At 46.2% G+C, this 26,153-nt stretch overlaps 1 protein-coding gene across 1 annotated transcript; it reads right to left on the bottom strand.

The window, feature by feature from the left end:
* Positions 1 to 1,894: 1,894 nt before the first annotated feature.
* LOC121585863 (FERM and PDZ domain-containing protein 3-like) lies at positions 1,895 to 24,692 on the bottom strand. Its single transcript, XM_041902149.1, has 12 exons — positions 24,647 to 24,692; positions 21,591 to 21,695; positions 16,814 to 16,921; positions 13,984 to 14,115; positions 13,584 to 13,703; positions 13,005 to 13,141; positions 10,324 to 10,450; positions 9,770 to 9,859; positions 9,202 to 9,381; positions 8,608 to 8,743; positions 6,814 to 7,782; positions 1,895 to 5,423 (listed from the first exon to the last, which is right to left on the bottom strand). Exons 3-12 carry the CDS (start codon positions 16,916 to 16,918, stop codon positions 2,554 to 2,556), a joined length of 4,866 nt encoding a protein of 1,621 aa, XP_041758083.1. The 5' UTR covers positions 16,919 to 16,921; positions 21,591 to 21,695; positions 24,647 to 24,692; the 3' UTR covers positions 1,895 to 2,553.
* Positions 24,693 to 26,153: the final 1,461 nt, after the last annotated feature.

Raw genomic sequence — 26,153 nt, 5'->3', positions numbered from 1 at the left:
AATAGTTTCTGTTTCTGTTGAGGTTAGCTATAGGCTGCTTTGATCTCCGTGGTTTGACAACAGGATGAGACAGAAAGACGTTTTCAGACGGAAAACACAGGTGTTAGTTTTATTAAAATACATAGAAAACTACTTTGTGTGTATGTTAGTGATTTTTTTTTAAATATTTCCTGTATTGCACAATGGATAACAGCACATAGAGAGAGCAAAAAGTATAACCCCATTGAATTGTTTGTGACACACAATCCTGAACAATGATTGTAGAGGAGAATATAGCAACTTTAATCTTTTATAAGATGAAATAGTTTATAAAACTGAAGGTGTATGTGGAGTTTGTTTTCTAGCGCAGTGTTCAGTGGACTGAATGTAAACAAAACATGAACTTAGATCCAACATTGTGAATGTGATGTACACCACCGGTCAAAAGTTTTAGAACACCTACTCATTCAAGGGTTTTTCTATTTAAAAAAAAACGATTTTCTACACTGTAGAATAATAGTGAAGACATCAAAACTATGAAATAACACATATGGAATCATGTAGTAACCAAAAAAGTGTTAAACAAATCCAAATATATTTTATATTTGAGATTCTTCAAATAGCCACCCTTTGCCTTGATGACAGCTTTGCACACTCTTGGCATTCTCTCAACCAGCTTCATGAGGTATTCAACTGGAATGCATTTCAATTAACAGGTGTGTCTTCTTAAAAGTTAATCTGTGGAATTTTAGCCAATCAGTTGTGTTGTGACAAGGGGGGGTATACAGAAGATAGCTCTATTTGGTAAAAGACCAAGTCCAATTTATGTCAAGAACAGCTCAAATAAGCAAAGAGAAAAGATAGTCCATCATTACTTGAAGACATGCAGGTCAGTCAATCTGGAAAATTTCAAGAACTTGCAGTCGCAAAAACCATCAAGCGCTATGATGAAACTGGCGCTCATGAGGACCGCGACAGGAATGGAAGACCCAGAGTTAACTCTGCTCCAGAGGATAAGTTCATTAGAGTTACCAGCCTCAGAACTGCAGCCAAAATAAACGCTTCACAAAGTTCAAGTAACAGACACATCTCAACATCAACTGTTCAGAGGAGACTGTGTGAATCAGGCTTTCATGGTCGAATTGCTGCAAAGAAACCACTACTAAAGGACACCAATAAGAAGAAGAGACTTGCTTGGGCCAAGAAACACGAGCAATGGACATTCGACCGGTGGAAATTTGTCCAAATTGTAGATTCTTGGTTCCATCCGCCGTGTCTTTGTGAGACGCGGTGTGGGTGAACGGATTATCTCCGCATGTGTATTTCCCCTCGTAAAGCATGGAGGAGGGGGTGTTATGGTGTGGGGGTGCTTTTGACACTGTCTGTGATTTATTTTAAATTCAAGGCACACTTAACCAGCATGGCTACCACAGCATTCTGCAGCGATACGCCATCCCATCTGGTTTGGGCTTAGTGGGACTATCATTTGTTTTTCAACAGGACAATGACCCAACACACCTCCAGGCTGTGTAAGGGCTATTTTACCAAGAGGGAGAGTGATGGAGTGCTGCATCAGATAACCTGGCCTCCACAGTCCCCCGACCTCAACCAAATTGAGATGGTGTGGGATGAGTCGGACCGCAGAGTGAAGGAAAAGCAGCCAAAAAGTGCTCAGCATATGTGGGAACTCCTTCAAGACTGTTGGAAAAGCATTCCAGGTGAAGCTGGTTGAGAGAATGCCAAGAGTGTGCAAAGATGTCATCAAGGCTATTTGAAGAATCTCAAATCTCTTTTTTGGTTACTACATGATTCCATATGTGTTATTTCATAGTTTTGATGTCTTCACTATTATTCTACAGTGTAGAAAATAGGAAAAATTAAGAAAAAACCTTGAATGAGTAGGTGTTCTAAAACTTTTGACCGGTAGTGTATGTGATATTGTTTAGGTGCAGGTCATGACATTGTCCGGATGACCAACAGAACGCATTGTGTGACAACAGTTAGAAAATGTAACAAACAAACACTACTAACCCAGGCTTTGGACTACCTTAATTCACAGATTTCGCTACTTTGACGTTTTCTCTGCGGTATTTTTGCCCAGAGCACATTAAAATGTCTGAAGATTTATTGTAGATGTATTACTCTTTATATTTGTTATACTCAATTTTATATATTATTTTCATTAGTTTTCTTCTCCACAAAATGGTATACTTTGCTAAAAGATACAACTCAAATATACATAGAAAAGAATGAGAAGGAATTTTGAAATGTGAGAGTTGACAAGGAGGAGTGGTTAGCCCTGTTTTCACCCAGTATTTCAGAGGTGTAGGTCCTTGCACCTTTTGTACAGCGGTGCCCAAGTGTCTGTCTCTTATTCTAGAACACTACAGGGCCATTCTAGGCTGCAACTACCACAGCCCCTGTAAACGCATAATCGAGCAGTTGCATTGCGATTTTTGCTGAGGATGGATCATTGCATGTCCTGTAAACAATAAATAACTAATGGGCATTGAGAGCCACCCACACTCCCAACTGTCATATATGATTATTCACTAACTTCCCCCTGCTTTGTCTCTACTGGGTGGGCAGGGTTTTGATTGGGCGAGAGAGGGAGCCCATGTTAGTGGTGGGTGTAGTAACTTGGGGACTCACGCTCTTGTTAGGCAGACTACTGGAGTGGCCCATCGCCTCCTCGGCTGCACGCAACAGCAAAGTGTAATTGATAGCAACCTCTTCAACCTTTCGCAGCAGCTGCAGCCTTTGGGGCTCTGAACGCACCCCTCTAACCAGCTTGATGAAGGTCTGAGTCAGTTCGCAGAGGACCAGGAAGCTGGCCGTAACAACGCTCAGCATGCGCGTGGGGCTCTTCTCAACGCTCGCCACCCTCCTGCACGCCGCCCTGAACTCCTTGAAGCGCACCGCCAGCTCCTGCTTGTACTCGGCGATCCGGGACGGCTGGAGGCGTGATTCGTTAGCCACCTGGGGAATGTTAGCGCATTGTCGCAGGATGGCTAGCAGCTCATTAGCATCCAGCTGGGCATTGAGGAAACCGTCCGGCAGGCTGAACGTCTTCCCTTGCAGGAACTGAACCCTCGCCAGGCTCCCCTCCAGAGTCCCGCAGGCCCGAAGGTCGATTTCCTGTGTCTGCGGCTCCTCTTCTTCTTCTTGCTCTACTTCTTCCTCCTCCCCACTGCAGCCCTCAGCGTGGAGGACCTGGAGCGTTTTGCTGATGACGGGAAAGGTCTGAGAACCCAGCTGCATCCCGGGCAGGACCTGGAGAGGGATGGAGTAGGAGAGCTCTTCTTTCTCGCTGCTCTCGTCCGCCGCCTCACACTTCCTGTAGCAGAAACAGAAGGAGCAGCAGTTCTCCCTGTCTTCAGTGTCCTCACTAGGCAGCCCCAGCAGCACCTCTGTCGGTGCCCCCTCTTTGCTCTCCCGCAGTAGCTCTTCTCCCTGGATAAAGAACACTCCTTTCATCCCCTTCGCCTCTGCAGCAGCCGTTTGAGTTTGAGTTTGAGTTTGATTGTGAACGGGCTCCACGGTTGTTGGAAGCCTCAGTCCTGTGGCCCTCACTCGCTCCATCTCCTTCTCCAGGCTCTTGGCTTTGGGTTTGACCTCGGTGTACAGCTGGGTGCCTTCAGCGTTGTCCACCTCCCCGATGCTATACCGCCTCTGGAGCTTCTTGTACTGCGGGGCGCCCATGCAGTCTGATGTGCGGGAGGTGCAGGTGGGCAAGCAGGAAGCCTGCTCCCCCCTGGGTTCCCGCGACTCCAGACTGGTCGAGCGGATTCGGGTGGTCTTGATCTCTAAGGTCTGAGGTCTCCTCGGACCTCCCTGGGGGTGAGGGGTTTTGGAGGTCGCTGGAGGGATCTTGGAGAGGGGTCTCTCTCTGCCTCTATGCTGCTGTGTCTCTGCAGTTGAGCCGCCCGGTGTATCGGGCAGTCGGATGCCTCTACACATCCTCTTGCAGTCGCAGCTGCGGCGTTGCTCTCGGGAGATGCCGGGGGCTTTTAGCACAGGACTTGTAAGGAGCTGGCAAGCACATGGGGTGCATGAGGGGACTGGCGAGGACCCCTGGGGTAGGTACTCGCCCCCGGACGACTTGGGCTTCAGAAGTTCTTCCAGGAACTCTAACTCGTACTGCCGGACCTTCTGGAGCTGGGCTCTGCGCTCGTCAGTCTCCCGCCGAATCCGAGCTGGGAACGTGGCCGACAGGAGGTTCTTGATACTCAGGAAGGGGACGCTATGCTGGGCCTTCCCTTTACCGCCACCCTGCTTCTTACTGTCGACAGATGGGAGAGTGGAGACCTTGTCCACAGAGCAGGTAGGGTGTGTGGGGTCTCCCAGGAGAGGTAATGACTTCGGGGGGCATTTCTGTGGCTCAGCTTGAGCTTTACCCTGGGACCTCTCTGCCTTGGCCTCTGCTGCTTCCTTCCTCTCAGCTTTCACAGGCATGTGTGGGGACTGGGAGTACTTGGTTGAGACCTGGGGGCTGGGCTTGGCCAAGACGGGGTCTGCTCCTCCTCCTCCTGCTGCTCTTGCTGTGCTCTCTTTGCTGCTGGCCAGTTGGAGGCCTTTGGCATGAAGACGCTCATCATCTGTTGGGGAAGAGGAGTGGAATACCACTACCTTCTGGGTATGTGGATCATTCAGTCTTAGCTGTGGCCCGGGTTCTCTAACTGGGCACGTGCAGAACAGGTCATCAACTGGCAAGAGTTCTTTAGCGCTTGAAGACTTGATGGTCTTGCTAGAGGCAGTCTCGGCATCTTGGCACATATTCATGGGGCAAATCTTGGCGGAGGCAGTTCTGTCCACAGGCAAGAGAATGGGTAAGGCTTTGTTGGTAGGGTCCGGGCTCAGAGGCGCAGACTTCTTCCCCTTGACCCCCACAGAGAGATTCGGGCTTAGTTTGCCCACAGCAGAACAGGGCGACCTTTGATCCTTGCCGACCTTGGGTGCCTGCCCTGGATCTGAGACTTTCAGCTCCTCAGGTGACTTCACAGGGCGGTCTGGGGTGCACGCTTTGGTGGGCTCTGGTTTTTCCTTCTTGCATTCACTCGGCTCACTCTGCGTCGGGTCTTGGGTAACATTACTCCCCTGCTCCACTGGGCTGAGACCTGGACTGGCAGTGTCCTGTCCAGGGCTAAGCTTTAGGGGAACAGTCTTACTGAGGATCACTGGCTTCGAGGGGCAGCCGCCGCGGATCTGACCCATGGAGAACGCACCACCTCCTATAGTCTGGGTGGTGCAGCCTGGTATGGCCAAGGGGAAGTCCCTGCGACTGAAGATACGTTCCTTGTTGATATGGTGGGCCAGCAGGTAGGCCTGGTTCTGGTGCTGCTTCATGGCCGACACCATCTCTGAGACGTCTGTCAGCTCCGAGTTGGTCTCGTGCCCTGAGTCCAGCGATGACTCAGGCGTAATGGCCGCCAACACGATCAAGCCTATGGGAAGAAGGAAACACAAGACACTATCAGGGTCACAAGGAAGTCATGCAACATCACAGACAGATGGAAAACAGTCATTGATTTCTGAAAGATGGCACATCAAATACACCGTTTCTAAGTACTGACTGTTGTCAAAATCTCTTGATGTTTATTTTAAAGCTCTGCTAACCGTCTATGAGTAAAACCTTGTTTTGCATCAAACTGAATTTAAATCAAGACTGAGTGAACTCTTGTGTTTCTCTCGCTATCAAAAGATACAACACAAGAGACTATGTTCAGTGTCAAGCAGTGTGCTGTAGAACAACACGTCAAAACATAGTATTTTTGTCTCTGTTTTGGGATGTTAAAGCTTTGAACTTGAATTATGCTATCAAGCCAGCCTCAATTCGTCGGGGCATGGACTCAACATGGTGTCTAAAGCGTTCCACAGGGATGCGGGCCCATGTAGACTCCAATGCTTCCCACAGTTGTACACACGGGAAACTGTTGAGCGTGAAAACCCCAGCAGTGTTGCAGTTCTTGACACACTCAAACCTCAAACCGGTGCGCCTGGCACCTACTACCATACCCCGTTCAAAGGCACTTAAATCTTTTGTCTTGCCCATTCACCCTCTGAATGACACACATACACAATCCATGTCCCAATTGTCTCAAGGCTTAAAAATAATTATTGAACCTGTCTCCTCCCCTTCATCTACACTGAAGTGCACAAAACATTCAGAACACCTGCTCTTTATATTACACAGACTGACCAGGTGAAAGATATGATCCCTTATTGATGTCACTTGTTAAATCCACTTTAATCATTGTAGATGAAGGGGAGGAGACAGGTTAAAGAATGATTTCTAAGCCTTGAGACAATTGAGACATGGATGGTGTATGTGCGTCGTTCAGAGGGTGAATGTGTATGAAAAACGTATGCACTCACTAACTGTAAGTCGCTCTGGATAAGAGCGTCTGCTAAATGACTAAAAATTGTGTTGTTTTTTAAATGGGCAAAACAAAAGATTTAAGTGCCTTTGAACGGGGTATGGTAGTAGGTGCCAGGCGCACCGGTTTGAGTGTGTCAAGAACTGCAACACTGCTGGGGTTTTCACGCTCAACAGTTTCCTGTGTGTACAACTGTGGGAAGCATTGGAGTCAACATGGGCCAGCACCCCTAAGGGAAAGCTTTCGACACATCCATGCCCTGACGAACTGTGGAGGGCAAAACGGTGTGCAACTCAGTACTAATGTTTTGTACACTCAGCGTATAAAAATATTTCAAAGTGCCCTTAGCAGTCACTGTGCTCTAAAATGAACCATTAGCACTAAAAAGAGCCCTTGGTGGTTAGATTAGACTCTCTATATGAGATGAAGTCCATAAAGCATGACTCGGCATTTTGACCTGTGGTCTGAGCTGGCTGTTGGTGGTGATGGGGGAAGTCCTCTGATGCAGCTAGGGCCTCCAGTGCCTGCAGAGTGGACACCAGAGCATCATCCAGCTCCTGGGCATGGTCCCGGACTGTCCTGGTTGCCACGTTGTCTATCAACGTCACCGGGACATCCTCTGGAGCCGGTACCACTTCCTTGGAAGTAGCCTTGGCAGAGCTCTTGCTGACTGCAGCCCCAGTTGCAGTGCTTGGACGCGGGACGGGGTTGGGGTTGGGTCGAGATTTCCGTCCTCTCTTGGCGTCGTCTTCGTCTGAGCTGTTGTCCCTGAACCCAGGTGGAGGGGCAGCAATGGCCGGCGGGGGCGGCTGCAGCTTTCTTCCTATGTCCTCCACCTCTTCTTCCTCCTCCTCTTCATTCCCCGGGGGAGGCAGGGCCATGAGGTCTACTGCACCTCCGTTGCGGGAGGCACAGGCGCTGGAGCAGTGCTTCGACGAGGCGCCGCTGCATCCACCGTTCAAGCCCACAGCCACTCCCTCTGCCCTCAACCGGGCCTTGCAGGAGTCACAGAAGAACCGTGTAGTTCGGTGGGACTGCCCCATTGTTTGGACTCTGCTCCTGAAGGCCACTGAGCTCTCCTGGACGGGGCTCTCTGGCCTCCCGGTGATCGTCTCCGTGCTCTGCAGCGTCGGGTCAGACTTGGTACGGGGCCGCCCTGGTGCCTCTTGGGAAATGAAGTTCTCATTGATGTCGAGCTCGGGTTCTGCCTGCATTTGGAGCTCCTGCAGCTGTTGTTGCTCCCGGAGATGGACGTGGCATAGACCCAGGTGTTGGGACTCTGCGGGCAGTGGGGTGGCCGCTGTCTTCTGAGACTGGGACCCTGGGTCCCTCGTATGGGGTCTTTCCCTCTCGTCCCCTCGCCGGTCCCCACTGGACACCGCTGTGGCGCCGGAGCGCGGGTGGGCGTGGTGGGAACCTCTGTAATCTGAGGACAGAATTGTCAGAGCAGTTGAGAGGCTGAGAGGTGAGGAATCGCATGGGAGGATGGAGTGGGTCCTTATGGGAAAATAGAGGCGAAGACTGGTGGATTTTTTCGGTGATGGATGCTGGAGATAAGAGTTGGAGGTTTGAGGTAAGTCTGGTGGGATGTTATGGGATGTAGCGGCCTTCCTCTCATGCAGGCACACCACCACAGTAGATGGAAACAGAGCTGTGCATCTTTGAATATTACATGTATATTTGATTACAGAGAGAAAATCAAGGCAAAACCCCGAAATGTACCCTATGCGAGGAAAAGGGAGAGAATAGTCCGATGAAGATGAGATCTCAGGATGGAGATGGGAGGAGAGACAGCAGAGGTGATTGGTAGCTGTTGATATGGTTTAGGTCCAGATGCACAGATGCATTATGGAGAAGCAGGTCTCAGTCCAGTTAGATTGAGTAGAGTTGGTTGCAGTATAATGGTTTACATGCAATGCCTCACACTTGCAGACACACACAAAAACCTGTAAATGGAATCCTTGAGATGCAAACTGATATGCAGTCAATGGGGCTTTGGATGCTGAGTTTGAATGCTGAGTTTTATTGTTACAAAATGTAGCCAAAGCAAACAGTATGGAAAGGATTTTAACTGTAAATGAAAAACATTTTCAGTTTGATCTAAAGATAATAATAATGGAATCTCTGTAACACCTCCCGAAACACTAGACTTACAGATACATTTCTTAAACATCAACAGATATTGTAAATATGCAGTTTCATTGCAAGTCCTAACTAGCAGTATAAATCAAGGAGGTGACTACTAACATACCTGCCTTGATCATATAAGACTGACCAGGTGTCCTGTAGTAGATGGTCCGTTTGGGATCCACGAACAGCTTGTAGTAGCCGGAGATGAGACAGGCGAAGTTACTGGCATCAGGCCACTCCATCAACAGGACCAGAGGCTGCAGGGGTGGGAGTGGATAATTAAGATTTAGATTAAGATTCCTTTATTGTCCAATTGTACACAAGGTCCAACGGAAATGTGTCTTCTGCTTTATCCAATGATGTATATATTGGCTTTATCCCAGCCCCTCCGAAACACACACATATTCATACACAGAGGTTGGAGAGGTTGGAGCTGGGATGGAGAGGAGTTAGGAGACTTCAACAAAGCATTTGACTGTATATTTAATATAATGACCATACCGGTACTTCAACTTGGTTTATGTCACAGGTTTGATTTAATTGAATTTGAAAGGAATTCTTCTGGGCAGCGAAAATCTATGTTAGGTAGCATAGCCTACTAGTATGGTGCAATGATTTCTGGCAAAACAAACAAAGCTCATTCTTTTGAGTTACACCCTGAGCTTCATAATGTCCTTCTAAATCTATAGTTGTATATGTGTTCAGTCTGCCATACCTTGGCCTCATGTATGGCCACCTCTACGCGGGCAACGCCCTGGTTCTCCCGGTGCAGCTGTATCTTAGCAACACGACTGAACTCTGTCAGAACCGTGGTCAGGTTGTTTTTTAGGTCGATCACATGACTGATGCCGTGCCGCGGACCCACCAGCAGCGTAGTGGCCGACTGCGTCTCATCCTGTTGATCAATCAGTCAGTCAATCAATCACTCAAACAAACGTTCTATCAACACAGAGAGAGTTCTTAATTCAAGGAACAACATTATAAAACTTAACTCAGAAACATGCAATTCTTCAAAAGTGACCATTGAAGTGTGTTGATTACATGTAGTATATATATATATATATATATATATATACATGTACGTAGTAACAGTTTAGGGTTGACTATACTTATTATATCAGTTTGGATTTCTGGCCTGGGATACTACAAGGCTACAGCAAAACATCAACATGAGCTGTACCTTGACATAAGAGAAATTCCTATGGAAATCAAATTCATCATAAAGGAGTCGGACTCATATACAGTATAATGTGGGAATGTTTATAAGAGAATGTTGCCATTACTAGTCCGACGGTGTGGAACAGCAATCCTCCAAAGGGCGGAAGGTCGTTGAGCACCCGCATGTACTGCAGCTTTCCCTGGAGAGGAGGGACCTGTCAGTAGACACAACACAACACTCAAGGGCCCAGTCTCAATAGTCTCCAGTGGCTTCCTCTACTCGTCTCCTCTCCTTGATCTGCACTAACATTACAGGTGAAATTAAAATCCTAGTTGGCATCCTCCATGTTGTGATTTCAGATCAGTGATGAAGGAAAGGAGACGGGGAGGAAAAGCCACTTTATATGGTTGAGATTCACCCAAGGATGACCAGTGGATTATTGACTGCAATACTGTACATGTCCTCTTGGGGGCACTGTATAGCCATGTATAGGGGCACCAGCACACTGTTTAAACACGTTTGAAACGCCACAGCCAATCAGAAACAAAGATAAACTGCTTAACTGAGAGTGCAAGATAAAAGGTACAATTAATCTGAATTACTCAGTGTTATAGCTATGCTGTATCTAGAGAATATTTACTGAACGGAAGGTCATTGGTGACAGAGAGGAGAGATCACCTTGTTGCCGGAGGGAGGCAGATGCTGATAGGTCTTGAGCAGCTGTGACAGGGTCTTGCACACATTCTTCTCCTTGATGGTGGGCAGCAGAGTGAGGGGTAGGAAGGGTTCCAGACCCCACTCTTTCCTGGGGAGGGAGAGAGAGAAAGAGAGAGAGAGAGATAGAGAGAGAGAGAGAGAGCGAGAGAGAGAGAGAGAGAGAGAGAGAGAGAGAGAGAGAGAGAGAGAGACCATATCTATATCTCAGGGCGAGGCCCACAGGGAAGACTCGAGGGGCTACGTCCCAAATGGCACCCTATTCCCTTTATAGCCCTGTGGGCCCTGGTCAAAAGTAGTGCACTATATAGGGAATAGGGTGCCAGTTGGGACGCTGCCAAAGACTCATGGAGCTACTCCTCTTATTCTCCGTCACACTGACAGGGTTGACAAGGCCACCCTCAGAGCCAGACTCAGACAGGAGGGAGGACACTGGGTCTACTCTGTCTGTGTGACTGAATGCAATGCAGTGACTTGACTTGCAATTCATGTCATTTCCTTGTATTCACTCACATATTATGTGGTTGTTTTTTTCTAGTTGAATGCACTGATTGTAAGTCACTCTGGATAAGAGTATCTGCTAAATTAGTAAAATATCTGTCTGTCAGAGTGAGTTAGTTATCTGGTAATGTCTGTCAGTCAGAGTGAGTTAGTTATCTGGTAATGTCTGTCAGTCAGAGTGAGTTAGTTATCTGGTAATGTCTGTCAGTCAGAGTGAGTTAGTTATCTGGTAATGTCTGTCAGTCAGAGTGAGTTAGTTATCTGGTAATGTCTGTCAGTCAGAGTGAGTTAGTTATCTGGTAATGTCTGTCAGAGTGAGTTAGTTATCTGGTAATGTCTGTCAGTCAAAGTGAGTTAGTTATCTGGTAATGTCTGTCAGTCAGGGTGAGTTAGTTATCTGGTAATGTCTGTCAGTCATTCAATTGAAATAAATTCATTAGGCCCGAATCTATGGATTTCACATGACTGGGAATACAGATATGCATCTGTTGTTCACAGGTAGGGGCGTGGATCATAAAACCAGTCAGTATCTGTTGTGACCACCATTTTCCTCATGCAGTGTGACACATCTCCTTCACATAGAGTTGATCAGGCTGTTGATTGTGGCCTGTGAAATGTTGTCCCACTACTCTTTAATGGCTGTGCGAAGTTGCTGGATATTGGCGAGAACTGGAACATGCACTGTCGTACACGTCGATCCAGAGCATCCCAAACATGCTCAATGGGTAACATGTCTGGTGAGTATGCAGGCCATGGAAGAACTGGGACATTTTCAGCTTCCAGGAATTGTGTACATATCCTTGCGACACGAGGCTGTGCACTATTATGCTGAAACATGAGGTGATGGCCGTGGATGAATGGCACGACAATGGGCCTCAGGATCTTGTCTCTGTTCATTCAAAATGCAATTGTGTTTGTTGTCCGTAGCTTATGCCTGCCCATACCATAACCCCACCACCACCATGGGGCACTCTGTTCACAACGTTGACATAAGCAAACCGCTCGCCCACACGATGCCATTTACGATGCCGGTACAGTTGAAACTGGGATTCATCCGTGAAGAGCACACTTCTCCAGCGTGCCAGTGGCCATCGAAGGTGAGCATTTGCCCACTGAAGTCGGTTACGGCGCCGAACTGCAATCAGGTCAAGACCCTGGTGAGGATGACGAGCAAGCAGATGAGCTTCCCTGAGACGGTTTCTGACAGTTTGTGCAGAAATTCTTCAGTTGTGCAAACCCACAATTTCATGAGCTGTCCGGGTGGCTGGTCTCAGTCGATCCTGCAGGTGAAGAAGCTGGATGTGCAGGTCCTGGGCTGGCGTGGTGTCACAGGGTCTGCGGTTATGAGGCCGATTGGATGTACTAACAAATTCTCTAAAACGACGTTGGAGGCGGCTTATGGTAGAGAAATTAACATTCAATTCTCTGGCAACAGCTCTGGTAGACATTTCTGCAGTCAGCATGCCAATTGCAAACTTGAGACAATTGTGGCATTGTGTTGTGTGACAAAACTGTACATTTTAGAGTGGCCTTTTATTTTATACCTGTGTAATGATCATGCTGTTTAATCAGCTCCTTTATATCTCACACCTGTCAGGTGGATGGATTATCTTGGCAAAGGAGAAATGCTCACTAACAGGGATGTAAAGAAGTTTGTGCACAATTTGAGAGAAATAAGCTTTTTGTGCTTATGGAACATTTCTGGGATCTTTTATTTCAGCTCATGAAACATGGGACCAACACATTACATGTTTAATTTATATTTTTGTTCTCTATAGTTATCTGGGAATATCTGTCTGTCAGAGTTATCTAGTTATCTGGTAAGTTGGGGATATGACTAAATGTGTGGCCAAAGGGAATTTTAATTCTAAAAGGAATTTCTTGGTGTCAGAGTGACTTGAGCTTGTGGTTTGAGTGGTTTCTGCTTTTAATATTAGATGGATTAATTATGGATCATTTTGATATACTTTTAGAAGCTCAGCTGGATACCACACTTCAACATATTAAGAGCTAAGACATTTTTTATGAAATATAATGGAATACGGAGACACGCATTTCGGTCTGTGAAGTGTCTGAGTAATGAGTCATGCAGCTGAGCGATCCATTTTGTCGTAAGACACACACACACACACACACACACTTACTCCACATTCTTGAGGGAGATCTTCTGATTAGGTCTGGCCGACGACACTGTGATGTAGATATGAAGCGCCGCCAGCCGCAGTGTGACGTCAGACTTCCAGTCCATGCCGAAGCGCTCTTTGATGACGTCATTTCGACTCTGTGGTGGGGTGGGGGGTAATGTCATGTTTTTCAGGTTATACAGTTTTAGGCACAGCTATAACAGAGATGGATGTCCTTGTCAGGAACCTCTTCCAGCAATCTTATGCAAAGGGGTGAGACAGAGAGATATTGAAGTTGCACTGATTACTTCTTTGATTTGTGTTGGACGTGACGTGAAACTGGTTTTGCTACGTCTATATACCATCTTGGTATGGCAGAATCTCTAGCATGTGAGATTTACTATAACTCCATTCTAGAATGAGATGGAGAAGGACATAAATCTGGAACTACTCATGGGTGCCAGAGGTTCTAAGCCTTCAGTTGGCTCAGTGGGCTGAGGGGCTCCGCTGCAGAAAGAACCCCTTGACAATCCAAACAGAATCATGAGGTTTGTATCCATGGTATCCCCACCTAGAGGTACCTGAAGGCTGTAGCCCCACCTGTATGTAGAGGTACTCGAAGGCTGCAGGGTCCCTCCTGAGCAGGTCTGCTGGATCCTTGGGGAAGAAGCAGATGCGGAAGAGACACTTCATCCCCTGGAAATACGTCCTGTGCACCACCTGAGGAGAGAGAGGGAGACGTCATGAATAACATCTATATCATAACAGCTTCCTTCACAACATTGTAGACAAACACAGCTAGTCAATGGAAGGTGATTACCATGCTATCTAATCTATAGATTCTATTTCTATGAGTGTAAACAATTTGCCATGGTCTGAAGAGCTTTGTCCTTGGTAATGATTCAGTCTGGTTTAACCAGGCTATATTACACCTACACTGCTCTTAGAATGACTGTAACATGGTAATCAGGAGGAATACAGTAACTGTTGGCTCCCTTACATGTGAGAGCGGCTGGTTCTCCTGCAGCATGTGTAGTCTCTGGTTCTGGTCCAGCCCACCTGATTCCAGCACCAGGGCAAAGTGCTCTATGTAACGCAGGGACAGGCGGTCCTGCAGGGACGAGATCACATCCTAGAGAGGGAGAAGGAAAGAGGGAGAGATTTATTTGGAGTTTATGGATAGCATTTATCTCTTGCAATATTGATTAAATATTTAATGTCCTCCTGTGTTATGATTTTTATCTGTGCGACGTAGATTTCTCTACATGTGGCTGTCCGCACAAATAGACCAAACTATCCTGTGATCTTCTCCAATGAGGGTTTCAGAGGTCATTCCCTATCTACACTAGTCCCTGTAATAGTGCACTAACTGTCAAAAGTAGTGCACTATGTAGGGAAAGGGAATAGCGTGTTATTTGGGACGCATCCCGTCTGTACTTAATTGCCAGAGCTCTATTTGCTCTCTCACGGTGTTGCATTGGGATCAATATTCTGTACTACTAGCTAGGTTTCCATGGCGACGGAATTTCATGTGAATTTTCTGAAATCCACATAAAGAAAATATGCAAATTTTCCCACCAGTGGTGTGTTTCCACCAAACGGACTTGTTGAGGATAAAATTAGTGCGTGATGACATAGCGCACTCCATGTACTTTTTTGCTTAAGTTTTCATGTACCGAATACAAATCTAAAGTTCAATGTGTTTCCGTCGCATTTTCAACTCTGCCGATGGTTTTGTCACAAAAAGTGTTGCGTTAAATAGCAGATGTACCTACTCTGGTTTTGGCCTGTGCGGTCTAGACAACAGCTGGCAGATATAGTTCTGGTAGCCTAGTCTACATTATTATGGATATGAGCAAGAATATTTTTATTTGTCAAACGGCAGTCAAGCATTGATCATCATGTCACCAGAACAAGACCTTCAGTATTTATTAGAACGGAGCATCAAGATCACCGTGAACTTTCACCACCCTGTGAAGTTCATCATAACTATTTCATCTGTAGCCTAATAAACTATGCTTTCCCGAGTCATAGTGAGAGGACTACACACCATATCATCGCGTGACTTTAAGTTCACTTCGATATGATGGTTATTATATCAATATTTGTGCATGAAGGCGTTTTTATCACAATTTCTCGCATAATTCATTTTACGTACATAAAACCATCCCACCATGTCGAACGAACAAATCATCTGTCTGCATTCATAAAATTGTACCGAAACTTCCTGTTTCCGTCACATTTGTCGTGATTAAAAAAAAAAAAAGGTATGACTTTACTCACATAAAAACTGTGGAGGGAAATGTGGTTATTGGTAGTCTTCTTTTGTGCTGTGCTTCTCTCTCTCACTCTCAATCTCTCTCTCTGTCTCTCTCTCTATGTCTCTCTCTCTCTCTCTCTCTCTCTCTCTCTCTCTCTCTCTCTCTCTTTCTCTCTTTTCTCTCTCTCTCTCTCTCTCTCTCTCTCTCTCTCTCTCTCTCTCTCTCTCTCTCTCTCTCTCTCTCTCTCTCTCTCTCTCTCTCTCTCTCTCTCTCTCTCTCTCTCTCTCTCTCTCTCTCTCTCTCTCTCTCTCTCTCTCTCTCTCTCTCTCTCTCTCTCTCTCTCTCTCTCTCCACACTGCAGAGGAAATGTAACCTAGGCCCGTACTGTCTGCATTCCAAATGGTGCTGTATAGTGCATTACTGTAGAGGCCTATGGGCGCTGGTCAAAAGTAGTGCACTGTATACTTTTGTTAATAGGGTGCCATTTGGAACTCCGGTGTATTCTTCTCTTTGCTCCTTGTGACTGAGGGTAAGATTTCATAACATACTGTATTTCAACTCAGACAAATACAGTACTTGGATAGTGTTAGTGTGTGCATGTGTGTGTGTGTGTGTGTGTGTGCAGCCAATGACCTATCATAATGGTGGATGGAGAAAACCCTAGTCATTTTTGTCCCTCCCTCCCTTTCTCTCTCATTCTCTCTCGCTCCCTCCATCCATCCCTCGCTCCCTGAATGAGCAGGAAAAGAGATTTCTGAAATGTAATATTGTGCCTTTAATGAGTCTGGTGGGAGATGTCAGAGTCGTCTCATAGCCTGATAGTAGATGGTAATGACTTCTATCTGTCTCTTGACTGACTGCTGGATGTCATTACAATATTACAGCATGTGCCCCATATGGTACCCTATTCCCTTTTTTAGCACACTAATGTTGACCAGAACCCATAAGGCTTGGGTCAAAAGTAGTGCACTATATAGGGAATAGGGTGCCATTTGAGATGCATCCACAGCCATTATAAAATACTGGGAATTGAAGGAAGTGGGCTTCTCATAACTAGGCCTGTTCCTCCAACACTGTGGGGGGGTCTTACCATCAGTGGCGTCATTAAATATTTGTATGATGGTTATACCCGCTGGGCACAGACGTCAGTACAACGTCTAGTTTTGATTTACATTTGGTTGAGTTGTCAACTAACGTGAATAAAAAATTAAATAATTGGATTCCCATCACATCGATAATGTTTCGTCTGTAGGTGCTACAAAGCAACATTTGGTGTTATATGAAGCTTCACCTCTTGCTCTGTAATATGAGTAGTATTTTACAATGTATCGTTGAACATGATATACTCTACGGGCGTATCAAAGTTCCAGATATCTACTACTTTTAGAGTTATGGCCCATTTAATACAGATACATGGGCACAGTAGGCAATGTAACCAATCACAGCCCTCCTTTTACTTGTATCATTGCACATCCTGCAAATCACCAGCAGAGAGTGACCTTTTAAAATCAGTTTTCACATTCACTCTGTTGGTAATGTTTACAAATTGGACCCTAACTATATACGTACCCTGACAGTGGTGCGGCTGTCAAACGTGAAGGACTTGATCTGACCATTCTCCAGGAACACCTTCAGCACATTTGGTATGAGTAGCAAAGAGTCGTCCTTTAGCATTGTCTGTGAGAGAGAGAGATGGAGAGACAGAGAGAGGGAGAGGGTGGAGGGAGAGGGAGAGGCGCAGAGATAGAGGGAGGGAGAGAAAGAGAGAGAGAGAGAGATAGAGAGAGAGAGAGAGAGAGAGAGAGAGAGAGAGAGAGAGAGAGAGAGAGAGAGAGAGAGAGAGAGAGAGAGAGAGAGAGAGAAAGAGAGAGAGAGGGAGGGAGAGAAAGAGAGAGGGAGGGAGAGAAAGAGAGAGCAAATGTAAAACCTTAGTGCCTCTTATAGCAGTAAGAGAGAGGCAAGATGAGGTATCTGAGAAAGTACTTAAAAGGTTAATATCCTACATCAACATGGTACAGTACATTTAATCAACCCCAGAGTCGGGGATCAGGGCTATAACTGAATGAAGTCAGAGCTCCAGAACTGTGGAATGTGCAGAGAGAAGTACATTCCATCTAAAAGCAGTTGAGAAGGGACCAGGCTGGAGCTATTTTTTTTTTGGGGGGGGGATACTTTGTGCTGTGATCAAAGAACAGCTTATTACATTTCCTCAATGCATCAATTTAATATGTATGTGCCGGTGCTGCAAGTACAATTGGAAGCTAGCTGGCTGAATAGACTATAAAGTGTGGTGGTTGCGTAGCCCAGGGAGAGCTGCAGGAGGCCTGATAACTCAAGGTTATTCTGCTTTTATCAGCCACTCATCAGAAAAGTTTCCTCTGCTGGAGCTGAGTTCCGTCCAGGTAGGGAGATGGGCCGTGACACGTCTTCACTCTCTCCAGAGGTGGTGTCATCAGGAGGGTGAATGAGGGATGTAGAGTGAGTTATATACACACATCACAAGCATCCACTGCTGTTCTGAAAATCACTTGGTGAACAGAGAGAAGAGAGAAGAGAGGAAGATGGACAATGTAGCCTAGTGGTTAGGAGCTGAAAGTACAAGGCACAAGGCCGAAAGTACAAGGACAAGGCTGAAAGTACAAGGCACAAGGCTGAAAGTGCAAGGCACAAGGCTGAAAGTACAAGGCACAAGGCTGAAAGTGCAAGGCACAAGGCTGAAAGTACAAGGCACAAGGCTGAAAGTGCAAGGCACAAGGCTGAAAGTACAAGGCACAAGGCTGAAAGTGCAAGGCACAAGGCTGAAAGTACAAGGCACAAGGCCGAAAGTACAAGGCACAAGGCTGAAAGTACAAGGCACAAGGCTGAAAGTGCAAGGCACAAGGCTGAAATTGCAAGGCACAAGGCTGAAAGTGCAAGGCACAAGGCTGAAAGTGCAAGGCACAAGGCCGAAAGTACAAGGCACAAGGCTGAAAGTGCAAGGCACAAGGCTGAAAGTGCAAGGCACAAGGCTGAAAGTGCAAGGCCCAAGGCTGAAAGTCCAAGGCCCAAGGCTGAAAGTACAAGGCACAAGGCTGAAAGTCCAAGGCCCAAGGCTGAAAGTACAAGGCACAAGGCTGAAAGTGCAAGGCACAAGGCTGAAAGTACAAGGCACAAGGCTGAAAGTGCAAGGCACAAGGCTGAAAGTGCAAGGCACAAGGCTGAAAGTGCAAGGCACAAGGCTGAAAGTGCAAGGCACAAGGCCGAGAGTACAAGGCACAAGGCTGAAAGTCCAAGGCCCAAGGCTGAAAGTCCAAGGCCCAAGGCCAGTAACTAATTGCTTCTGTATGTCGCTCTGGATAAGAGTGTCTGCTAAATGACTAAAATGTGATAATATTCAACAACTACTGTATCTGATGAGAGGTAATGAAATGAACATCATTTAGAATAGACTGACTACACTACACTACAGATGTATCCACATAAGATGTCAGCTAGGCTACACTATCTAGAGGTGCTATCTAGAACCTAAAAGGGTATTTCGGCTGTCCCCATAGGAGAACCCTTTTAAGAACCCCTTTTGGTTCCAGGTAGAACTCTTTTGGGTTCCATATGAAACCCTTTCCAAAAGGGTTCCACCTGGAACCAAAAAGGGTGTAGTTTAGAATTCCACCCAGTCTACCATGGCTTCTCTCTAAGACCTGAGGTGGATAATGATGACAGAAGTAAAGGTTGAATTTAGCATAACGGCCTGTGTTAGCCGAGCGTGGAGCAGAGCAGTGCAGGCAGGCCTGCCTCCCAAATGACACCCTATTTTCTATATAGTGCACTACTTTTGACCAGAGCCCTATTGGCTCCTGTTAAAATTAGTGCACTATATAGAGAATAGGGTGCCATTTGGGACGCGTGCCTAGTAGATGTAGTTGTGGCTGAACATATAGCCGCCTCATCTCTCTTTCCTTCTATGTCGATTAACTTCAAACGCTCAGGTTAGGTGGTCTGCACTGATAAGCAAGTCCAAACCAATCAATCCCCACTCCCAGCCTCTGATCACAGGAGACGGATAGACATGATTAAATGCTCTGCCGAAGGGGGATGGTCTGATCTTTGCCAAACGCTAACCCTCCTCCTCCCCTCACCTCCCTCCCTCTGCCTCCAGCTCTGATCAACATACTTTTTTTATTTTGTATATATAAAACATACAGTCTACTTGCAGTGAAGCCACTCAACAACTACATCACATTAGTAATCTAACAGACTCCCATCCAGAGAGACCCACAGAAGCAACCAGGGTCAACGCCCTGCTCAAGGGCACGTCGACAGATCTCCCACAAGGTCAAAAACGGGGACCCGAACCAGCGACCTATGAGCCACCAGCCCAAGCTCTTAACCGCCAGGCCACCAGCCCTCCAAGACCCCCCCCCCACAGTTCTCCAAGAGCTGCCCCTCAACCATCCGAGACCCCCAGAGTTTTTTTAGTCATTTTAGCAGACACTCTTATCCAGAGCGACTTACAGTTAGTGAGTGCATACATTTTTCATACTGGCCCCCCCGTGGGAATCGAACCCACAACCCTGGCGTTGCAAACGCCATGCTCTACCAACTGAGCTACACGGGGCTCCAAGAGCTGCCCCTCAACCATCCGAGACCCCCCCCTCACAGTTCCCCCAGAGCTGCCCCTCAACCATCCGAGACCCCCCCCTCACAGTTCCCCCAGAGCTGCCCCTCAACCATCCGAGACCCCCCCCACAGTTCCCCCAGAGCTGCCCCTCAAACATCCGAGACCCCCACAGTTCCCCCAGAGCTGCCCCTCAACCATCATAGACCGCCCCCCACAGTCCCCCAAGAAAAATACAATAAAATGGCTTTAAAAAAATTAAAATAAAAATTTTAAAAATAAAAACAGCAAGGCCAACTGAATATGTTTGAGTGCATGTATGGCACTATTTACGTGTGTATGTGTGTGTGTCCGTGTATGTGCACGTGTGTGCATTTGAATGAGAGTGTGTGTATATGCATGTGTACAAACCCCTGCGCGGCATCAGCCTCAGGCAAACAGGCATTAGCTGTAACAACACTGCCCCTCAGTGTCATTCAAACTTACTTTTTGTTTTGTTTTATTTTGACTTAATTTTTTTTACGTTCATCTTTGATCGTCATTCTATCCCCCTGCCCAGCAACTCCATTCCCACTTGTCTCCAATTCCAATTCCACATCCCAACCCTCAGCTTCCCTAAGCCCATCCCACCTATCTCTGCTGGCCACCCTCTTCGGATTTCTACGCACCATGTATCTTTGATATATACCATATGATCAACAGAACTTACTTCAACGAGAAAGAGTGAGGGAGAGAGAAAGGGGGTGGTCAGAGATAGATTGAGATGGAGAGACTTGGGAAGAGAATAGGTTCACCCCTGTCTACACTTATTTATTCATTTAGCCTCCGTACACCCAGGGGAGAAGGACCATCTCTCTCTCCCTGTAGCAGGCCTACACCCAGGGGAGAAGGACCATCTCTCTCTCCCTGTAGCAGGCCTACACCCAGGGGAGAAGGACCATCTCTCTCTCCCTGTATCAGGCCTCCACCCAGGGGAGAAGGACCATCTCTCTCTCCCTGTATCAGGCCTCCACCCAGGGGAGAAGGACCATCTCTCTCTCCCTGTATCAGGTCTACACCCAGGGGAGAAGGACCATCTCTCTCTCCCTGTATCAGGCCTCCACCCAGGGGAGAAGGACCATCTCTCTCTCCCTGTATCAGGCCTCCACCCAGGGGAGAAGGACCATCTCTCTCCCTGTATCAGGCCTCCACCCAGGGGTGTTGGACCATCTCTCTCTCCCTGTATCAGGTCTACACCCAGGGGAGAGGGTCCTTCACAGCCAAGTAGGGACTTTACATCTCAGCTCTCAGCCAGCCTAACACTGTAACGCTTCTGCTGCAGCTGAATACAAAATGTGCCCAATGTTTAACAAACGTCTTAGAAACAGTTTAGAGGTGCAACCTGTGCTCTACCAGAGAGAGGGGACATCGATCTGGAGGAGAACAATTTATAATCAAAAAGCTGCACTGTGTTGGACCCAAGGCTGTTTTGTATGGTGCAAGTAGTCAGCTACCCAAAATACAAACACGGTGATGGAGAGGAAGAGGATGTTCAGCCATGTTTAATCAGCCGGGAGACAGGCCCAGGCCCAGGGTAAAGAGAGAATAAACAGAGGAGAACGTTTTAGAGAGACGTGGAGAAAGACTGAGTAGTGAGAGAAATTGTGTTACAGAAAAATAGCGAGAGTGAGAGAGAATGAAAGATTGAGAAAACAAGAAACGACAGAGAGGGAGACAGAAATGGAGAGAGAGAGATAGAAAGAGTATACTTACTGAGTCTGGGTCACTGAAGGACACTTGCTCTGAAAAGCGCACTTTGGGCGGGTTGGTTCTCAGATGGGCCTTCTTAGCTGCACTTATAAAGGCTGACTTAGGTGACTGGAAGAGAAGAGAGGAAACAGGTGACTGGAAGAGAGGAGAGGAAAGAGAGGAAGAAACAGGTGACTGGAAGAGAAGAGAGGAAACAGGTGACTGGAAGAGAAGAGAGGAAACAGGTGACTGGAAGAGAAGAGAGGAAACAGGTGACTGGAAGAGAGGAGAGAAAAGAGAGGAAGAAACAGGTGACTGGAAGAGAAGAAAGGAAACAGGTGACTGGAAGAGAAGAAAGGAAACAAGTGACTGGAAGAGAGGAGAGGAAAGAGGTGACTGGAAGAGAAGAGAGGAAACAAGTGACTGGAAGAGAAGAGAGGAAACAGGTGACTGGAAGAGAAGAGAGGAAACAGGTGACTGGAAGAGAGGAGAGGAAAGAGGTGACTGGAAGAGAAGAGAGGAAACAGGTGACTGGAAGAGAAGAGAGGAAACAGGTGACTGGAAGAGAAGAGAGGAAACAGGTGACTGGAAGAGAGGAGAGGAAAGAGGTGACTGGAAGAGAAGAGAGGAAACAGGTGACTGGAAGAGAAGAGAGGAAACAGGTGACTGGAAGAGAAGAGAGGAAACAGGTGACTGGAAGAGAGGAGAGGAAACAGGTGACTGGAAGAGAGGAGAGGAAACAGGTGACTGGAAGAGAAGAGAGGAAAGAGAGGAAGAAACATCTCTATCTATCTCCATAGCTTATAAGACATTTAGGTTTTATTCACTGCATTAACAATCAAATTAAACAAATGAGAAAAGTTTTATGATTTGAAACCATTTAGTTATGTTTAGCAAAAATGTGATTTAGTTAGATGGTTAAATAATTAGGACGTTTTACATTAAAGTTTCATTACATGCCTGGCTGAGCATGGGTCTGTAATTACAAAGGCAACAAAATAACTGATATGTGTTTGTGCATAAAACAGTGCTTTTGAAACAGACTGTTGAGACGAGAAATTGTAGCAGTAGCCATGTAGCCTATAGAGGTGATTGTGTTCAGTAGCACAGCACACTAAAAAATGAGTGTTCCTCAAGGGTTCTTTGGGAAGGGTGCTGGTTCTATGTGGAACCATACAGACGCAAAGAACCCTTTAACCCAATGGTTCTTTGCAGTTCAAAAAAGGGTTAGTTCCTCTTTTAGTGATAATTCAAATGTACGCAGTGGTGTAAAGTACTTAAGTACAAATACTTTAAAGTACTACTTATGTTTTTTGGGAGGGTATCTGTACTTTACTTCGCTATTTATATTTTGGACTACTTTTACTTTTACTTCACTACATTCCTAAAGAAAATAATGTACTTTTTACTCCATACATTTTCCCTGACACCCAAAAGTACTCGTTACATTTTGAATGCTTAGCAGGTCAGGAAAATTGTCAAATTCATACACTTATCAAGAAAACATCCCTGGTCATTCCTACTGTCTCTGATCTAGCAGAATCAATAAACACATGCTTTGTTTGTAAATGATGTCTGAGTGATGGAGTGTGCCCCTGGCTATCTGTAAATAAAATAAAACAACTAGAAAATGTGGCTGTCTGGTTTGCTTAATATAAGGAATTTGAAATGATTTATACTTTTACTTTTGATACTTAAGTATATGTAAAACCAAATACTTCTAGACTTTTACTCAAGTAGTATTTTACTGGGTGACTTTCACTTTTACTTGAGTCATTTTCTACTAAGGTATCTTTACTTTTACTCAAGTATGACAATTGGGTACTTTTCCACTACTGAATGTATGGGCAGCGGCTCATCTGAATATTTGGGGGCGTGGTTTGTTCACAGCTCTTTTTGTGCAACCGTGAGTGAGAGAGTCATTCCAGTTTATCTAGTCTGTTGTGTTACGTAATTACATTTTTTATTTGAATACTGTCGGTGACAGTGTCTAGTGAAAGATTTACGTATGGCCTTGTGGCAACTGAGAATGGTTGACTATGTCAGTAGTTCTCAGTTTTCTCTTCAGGGAACCCTAGCTGTTCGACTTGTCAATAAACCAATAAACACAACAATACAATTATGGAATTTTAACAATATGACTATTAAACCAGAATAAAAAACCCTATATGGTTCTTTCCATGACATAGACTGACCAGGTCAAAGCTATGAACCCTTATTGATGTCACTTGTTAAATACACTTCAATCTGTGTAGATGAAGGATTTTTAAGCCTTGAGACAATTGAGAAATGGATTGTGTATGCGTGCCATTCAGAGGGTGAATGGGCAAGACAAAAGATTCAAGTGCCTTTGAATGGGGTATGGTAGTAGGTGCCAGGCGCACCAGTTTGAGTGTGTCAAGAACTGCAACGCTGCTGGGTTTTTCATGCCAACTTGACACAACTGTGGGAACCATTGGCATCAACATGGGCCAGCATCCCTGTAGAACACTTTCGACACCTTGTTGAGTCCATGCCCCGACGAATTGAGGGTGCTCTGAGGGCAAAAGGCGGTTGCAACTCAATATTAGGAAGGTGTTCCTAATGTTTTGTACACGTTCTCCATAAAGGTTCTATAAGGAACCATAAAAAAGGTTTCTATATAGCCCCAAAAAGGCTTGTAACCATTTAATGGTTCTTTATAGAACCTTGGGAAAGGGTTCTTTATAGCACCATACAGGTTCCATTTAGAACCTTATGAGTATTGTTCTTTACAGACCAAAAAGGGTTCAGCTATGGTTACAAGCCATGTAACCCTTATTTGGGACTATATACACTACCGGTCAAACGTTTTAGAACACCTACTCATTCAAAGGCTTTTCTTTATTTTGACTATTTTCTACATTGAACTAACACATATGGAATCATGAGTAACCAAAAAAGTGTTAAATGCTAAGAGTGTGCAAAGCTGTCATCAAGGCAAAGGGTGGCTATTTGAAGAATCTCAAATATAAAATATATTTTGATGTAGAATATATTTTGATGTAGAAAATAGTAAAAAATAAGGAGAGAAACGGTGAGCGAGAGCTGTGTATTGTTACCTGGTGAGGCTGCAGCACAGTGAGAACTATGGAGTCTTTGCAGCATCTATAGAGAGGACAGGCAGCAGAGAGGAGAGAGGAGTGTGGAGTGGGTTAGGTAACACTAGAGCTGTGGCATTGGAAGAAACGCTCCTGTTTTTACCTGCTAGACCTCCTCTCTGTTCTCTGTGATTCATCTGTCCCATTATGTTTCTATGGAATATATGAGGCTTAGAGACAGACTATTTCTCCGTTACTTTAGCCTTCAAACACACAGAACGATCACCGCTGTACTGCTGCTGCTGAATGTACTGCAGATACTGCTCTTATGTGTTGTGAGAGTTCACACATTGAATGAGCTTAGAAAAACATTCCCACCAAAGCTTTGTCCTGTCCCAGACTCACATAAGGTGTAGGCTATAGACGAACAACAATCTAGAGACACAGAGCATTGGATTTTCCTCCTCGACTCATTCCTTACCTCCCCCTCTCCCTCGCTCTACCTTCCTCGCCAAACCCACCACCCCTTGACCTCCCCATTCCCCCCCCTCCCCCCTCCCCCTGTGGTGATATAAAGGATGTTACCTTACAAGGTCTATGACTCTCTCCCGGGGAGCCTCGCTCACCACCTCCTCATTGATTGCCAGGATCTGGTCTCCAGGGAGAAGCTTGCCGATGGACGGGCCGTCTGGGGACAGCATACACACACACACACACACACACACACACACACACACACACACACACACACACACACACACACACACACACACACACACACGCACACGCATACACACACACACACACACACACATACACACACACACACACACACGCACACGCACACGCAGACGCAGAGGAACACTTAGTCTATGCGTAATGGACGGACACACAGACACAGACATCAAACTGACAATACTCATATATTATCTCTCTATCTATCTCTCGCTCTATCGCTCTCAGATACACACACACACACACAGACAGACTCACACACACACACACAGACTCACACACACACATACACACACACAGATCCCTACCTACCTGCAGAGACGGAGCGTATGATGACTGGTCTCTGGCTGCCTGCTATGAATCCGAAGCCTTGGCTGGGGTGGCGCTGAATGCAGACCTGTCGAGCTGAAGCTGGAGTCAGGCTACCACTGTCCATACCATCCTGGCTCTCTTCTAACATCGCAGGGCTGCACCGGGAACACACACACACACACACACACACACACACACACACACACACACACACACACACACACACACACACACACACACACACACACACACACACACACACACACACACACACACACACACACACACACACACACACACACACACACACACACACACACAGGTACACACACAAACACACACAGGCACACACACACACACACACAGGCACACACACACCACACACATACACAGGTTTATTAGATACACAAATAAATTAAAAGTGTGTATGTGTGTTTATGTGTGTGTATGTGTCTGTGACTCATTATGTTCCCTATGTAGG

The sequence above is a fragment of the Coregonus clupeaformis genome, unplaced genomic scaffold (genome assembly GCF_020615455.1).
Source record: "Coregonus clupeaformis isolate EN_2021a unplaced genomic scaffold, ASM2061545v1 scaf0024, whole genome shotgun sequence".
In the NCBI taxonomy this organism is placed as follows: Eukaryota; Metazoa; Chordata; class Actinopteri; order Salmoniformes; family Salmonidae; genus Coregonus; species Coregonus clupeaformis.
Note: the sequence above shows the minus strand (reverse complement) of the source record. Positions and strands in the feature narration are given on the sequence as shown.

What these genes read in the sequence shown, in the direction of transcription:
- LOC121585863 (XM_041902149.1), bottom strand. Translation starts at nt 16,918, where the DNA reads ATGCTAAAGGACGACTCTTTGCTACTCATACCAAATGTGCTGAAGGTG. An exon ending in TGCCTCCCTCCGGCAACAAG is followed by an intron (nt 9,860 to 10,323) that starts GTGATCTCTCCT and finishes GTCTACTGACAG; the next exon opens with GTCCCTCCTCTCCAGGGAAA. An exon ending in TGTTCCACACCGTCGGACTA is followed by an intron (nt 9,382 to 9,769) that starts GTAATGGCAACA and finishes ATTGATCAACAG; the next exon opens with GATGAGACGCAGTCGGCCAC.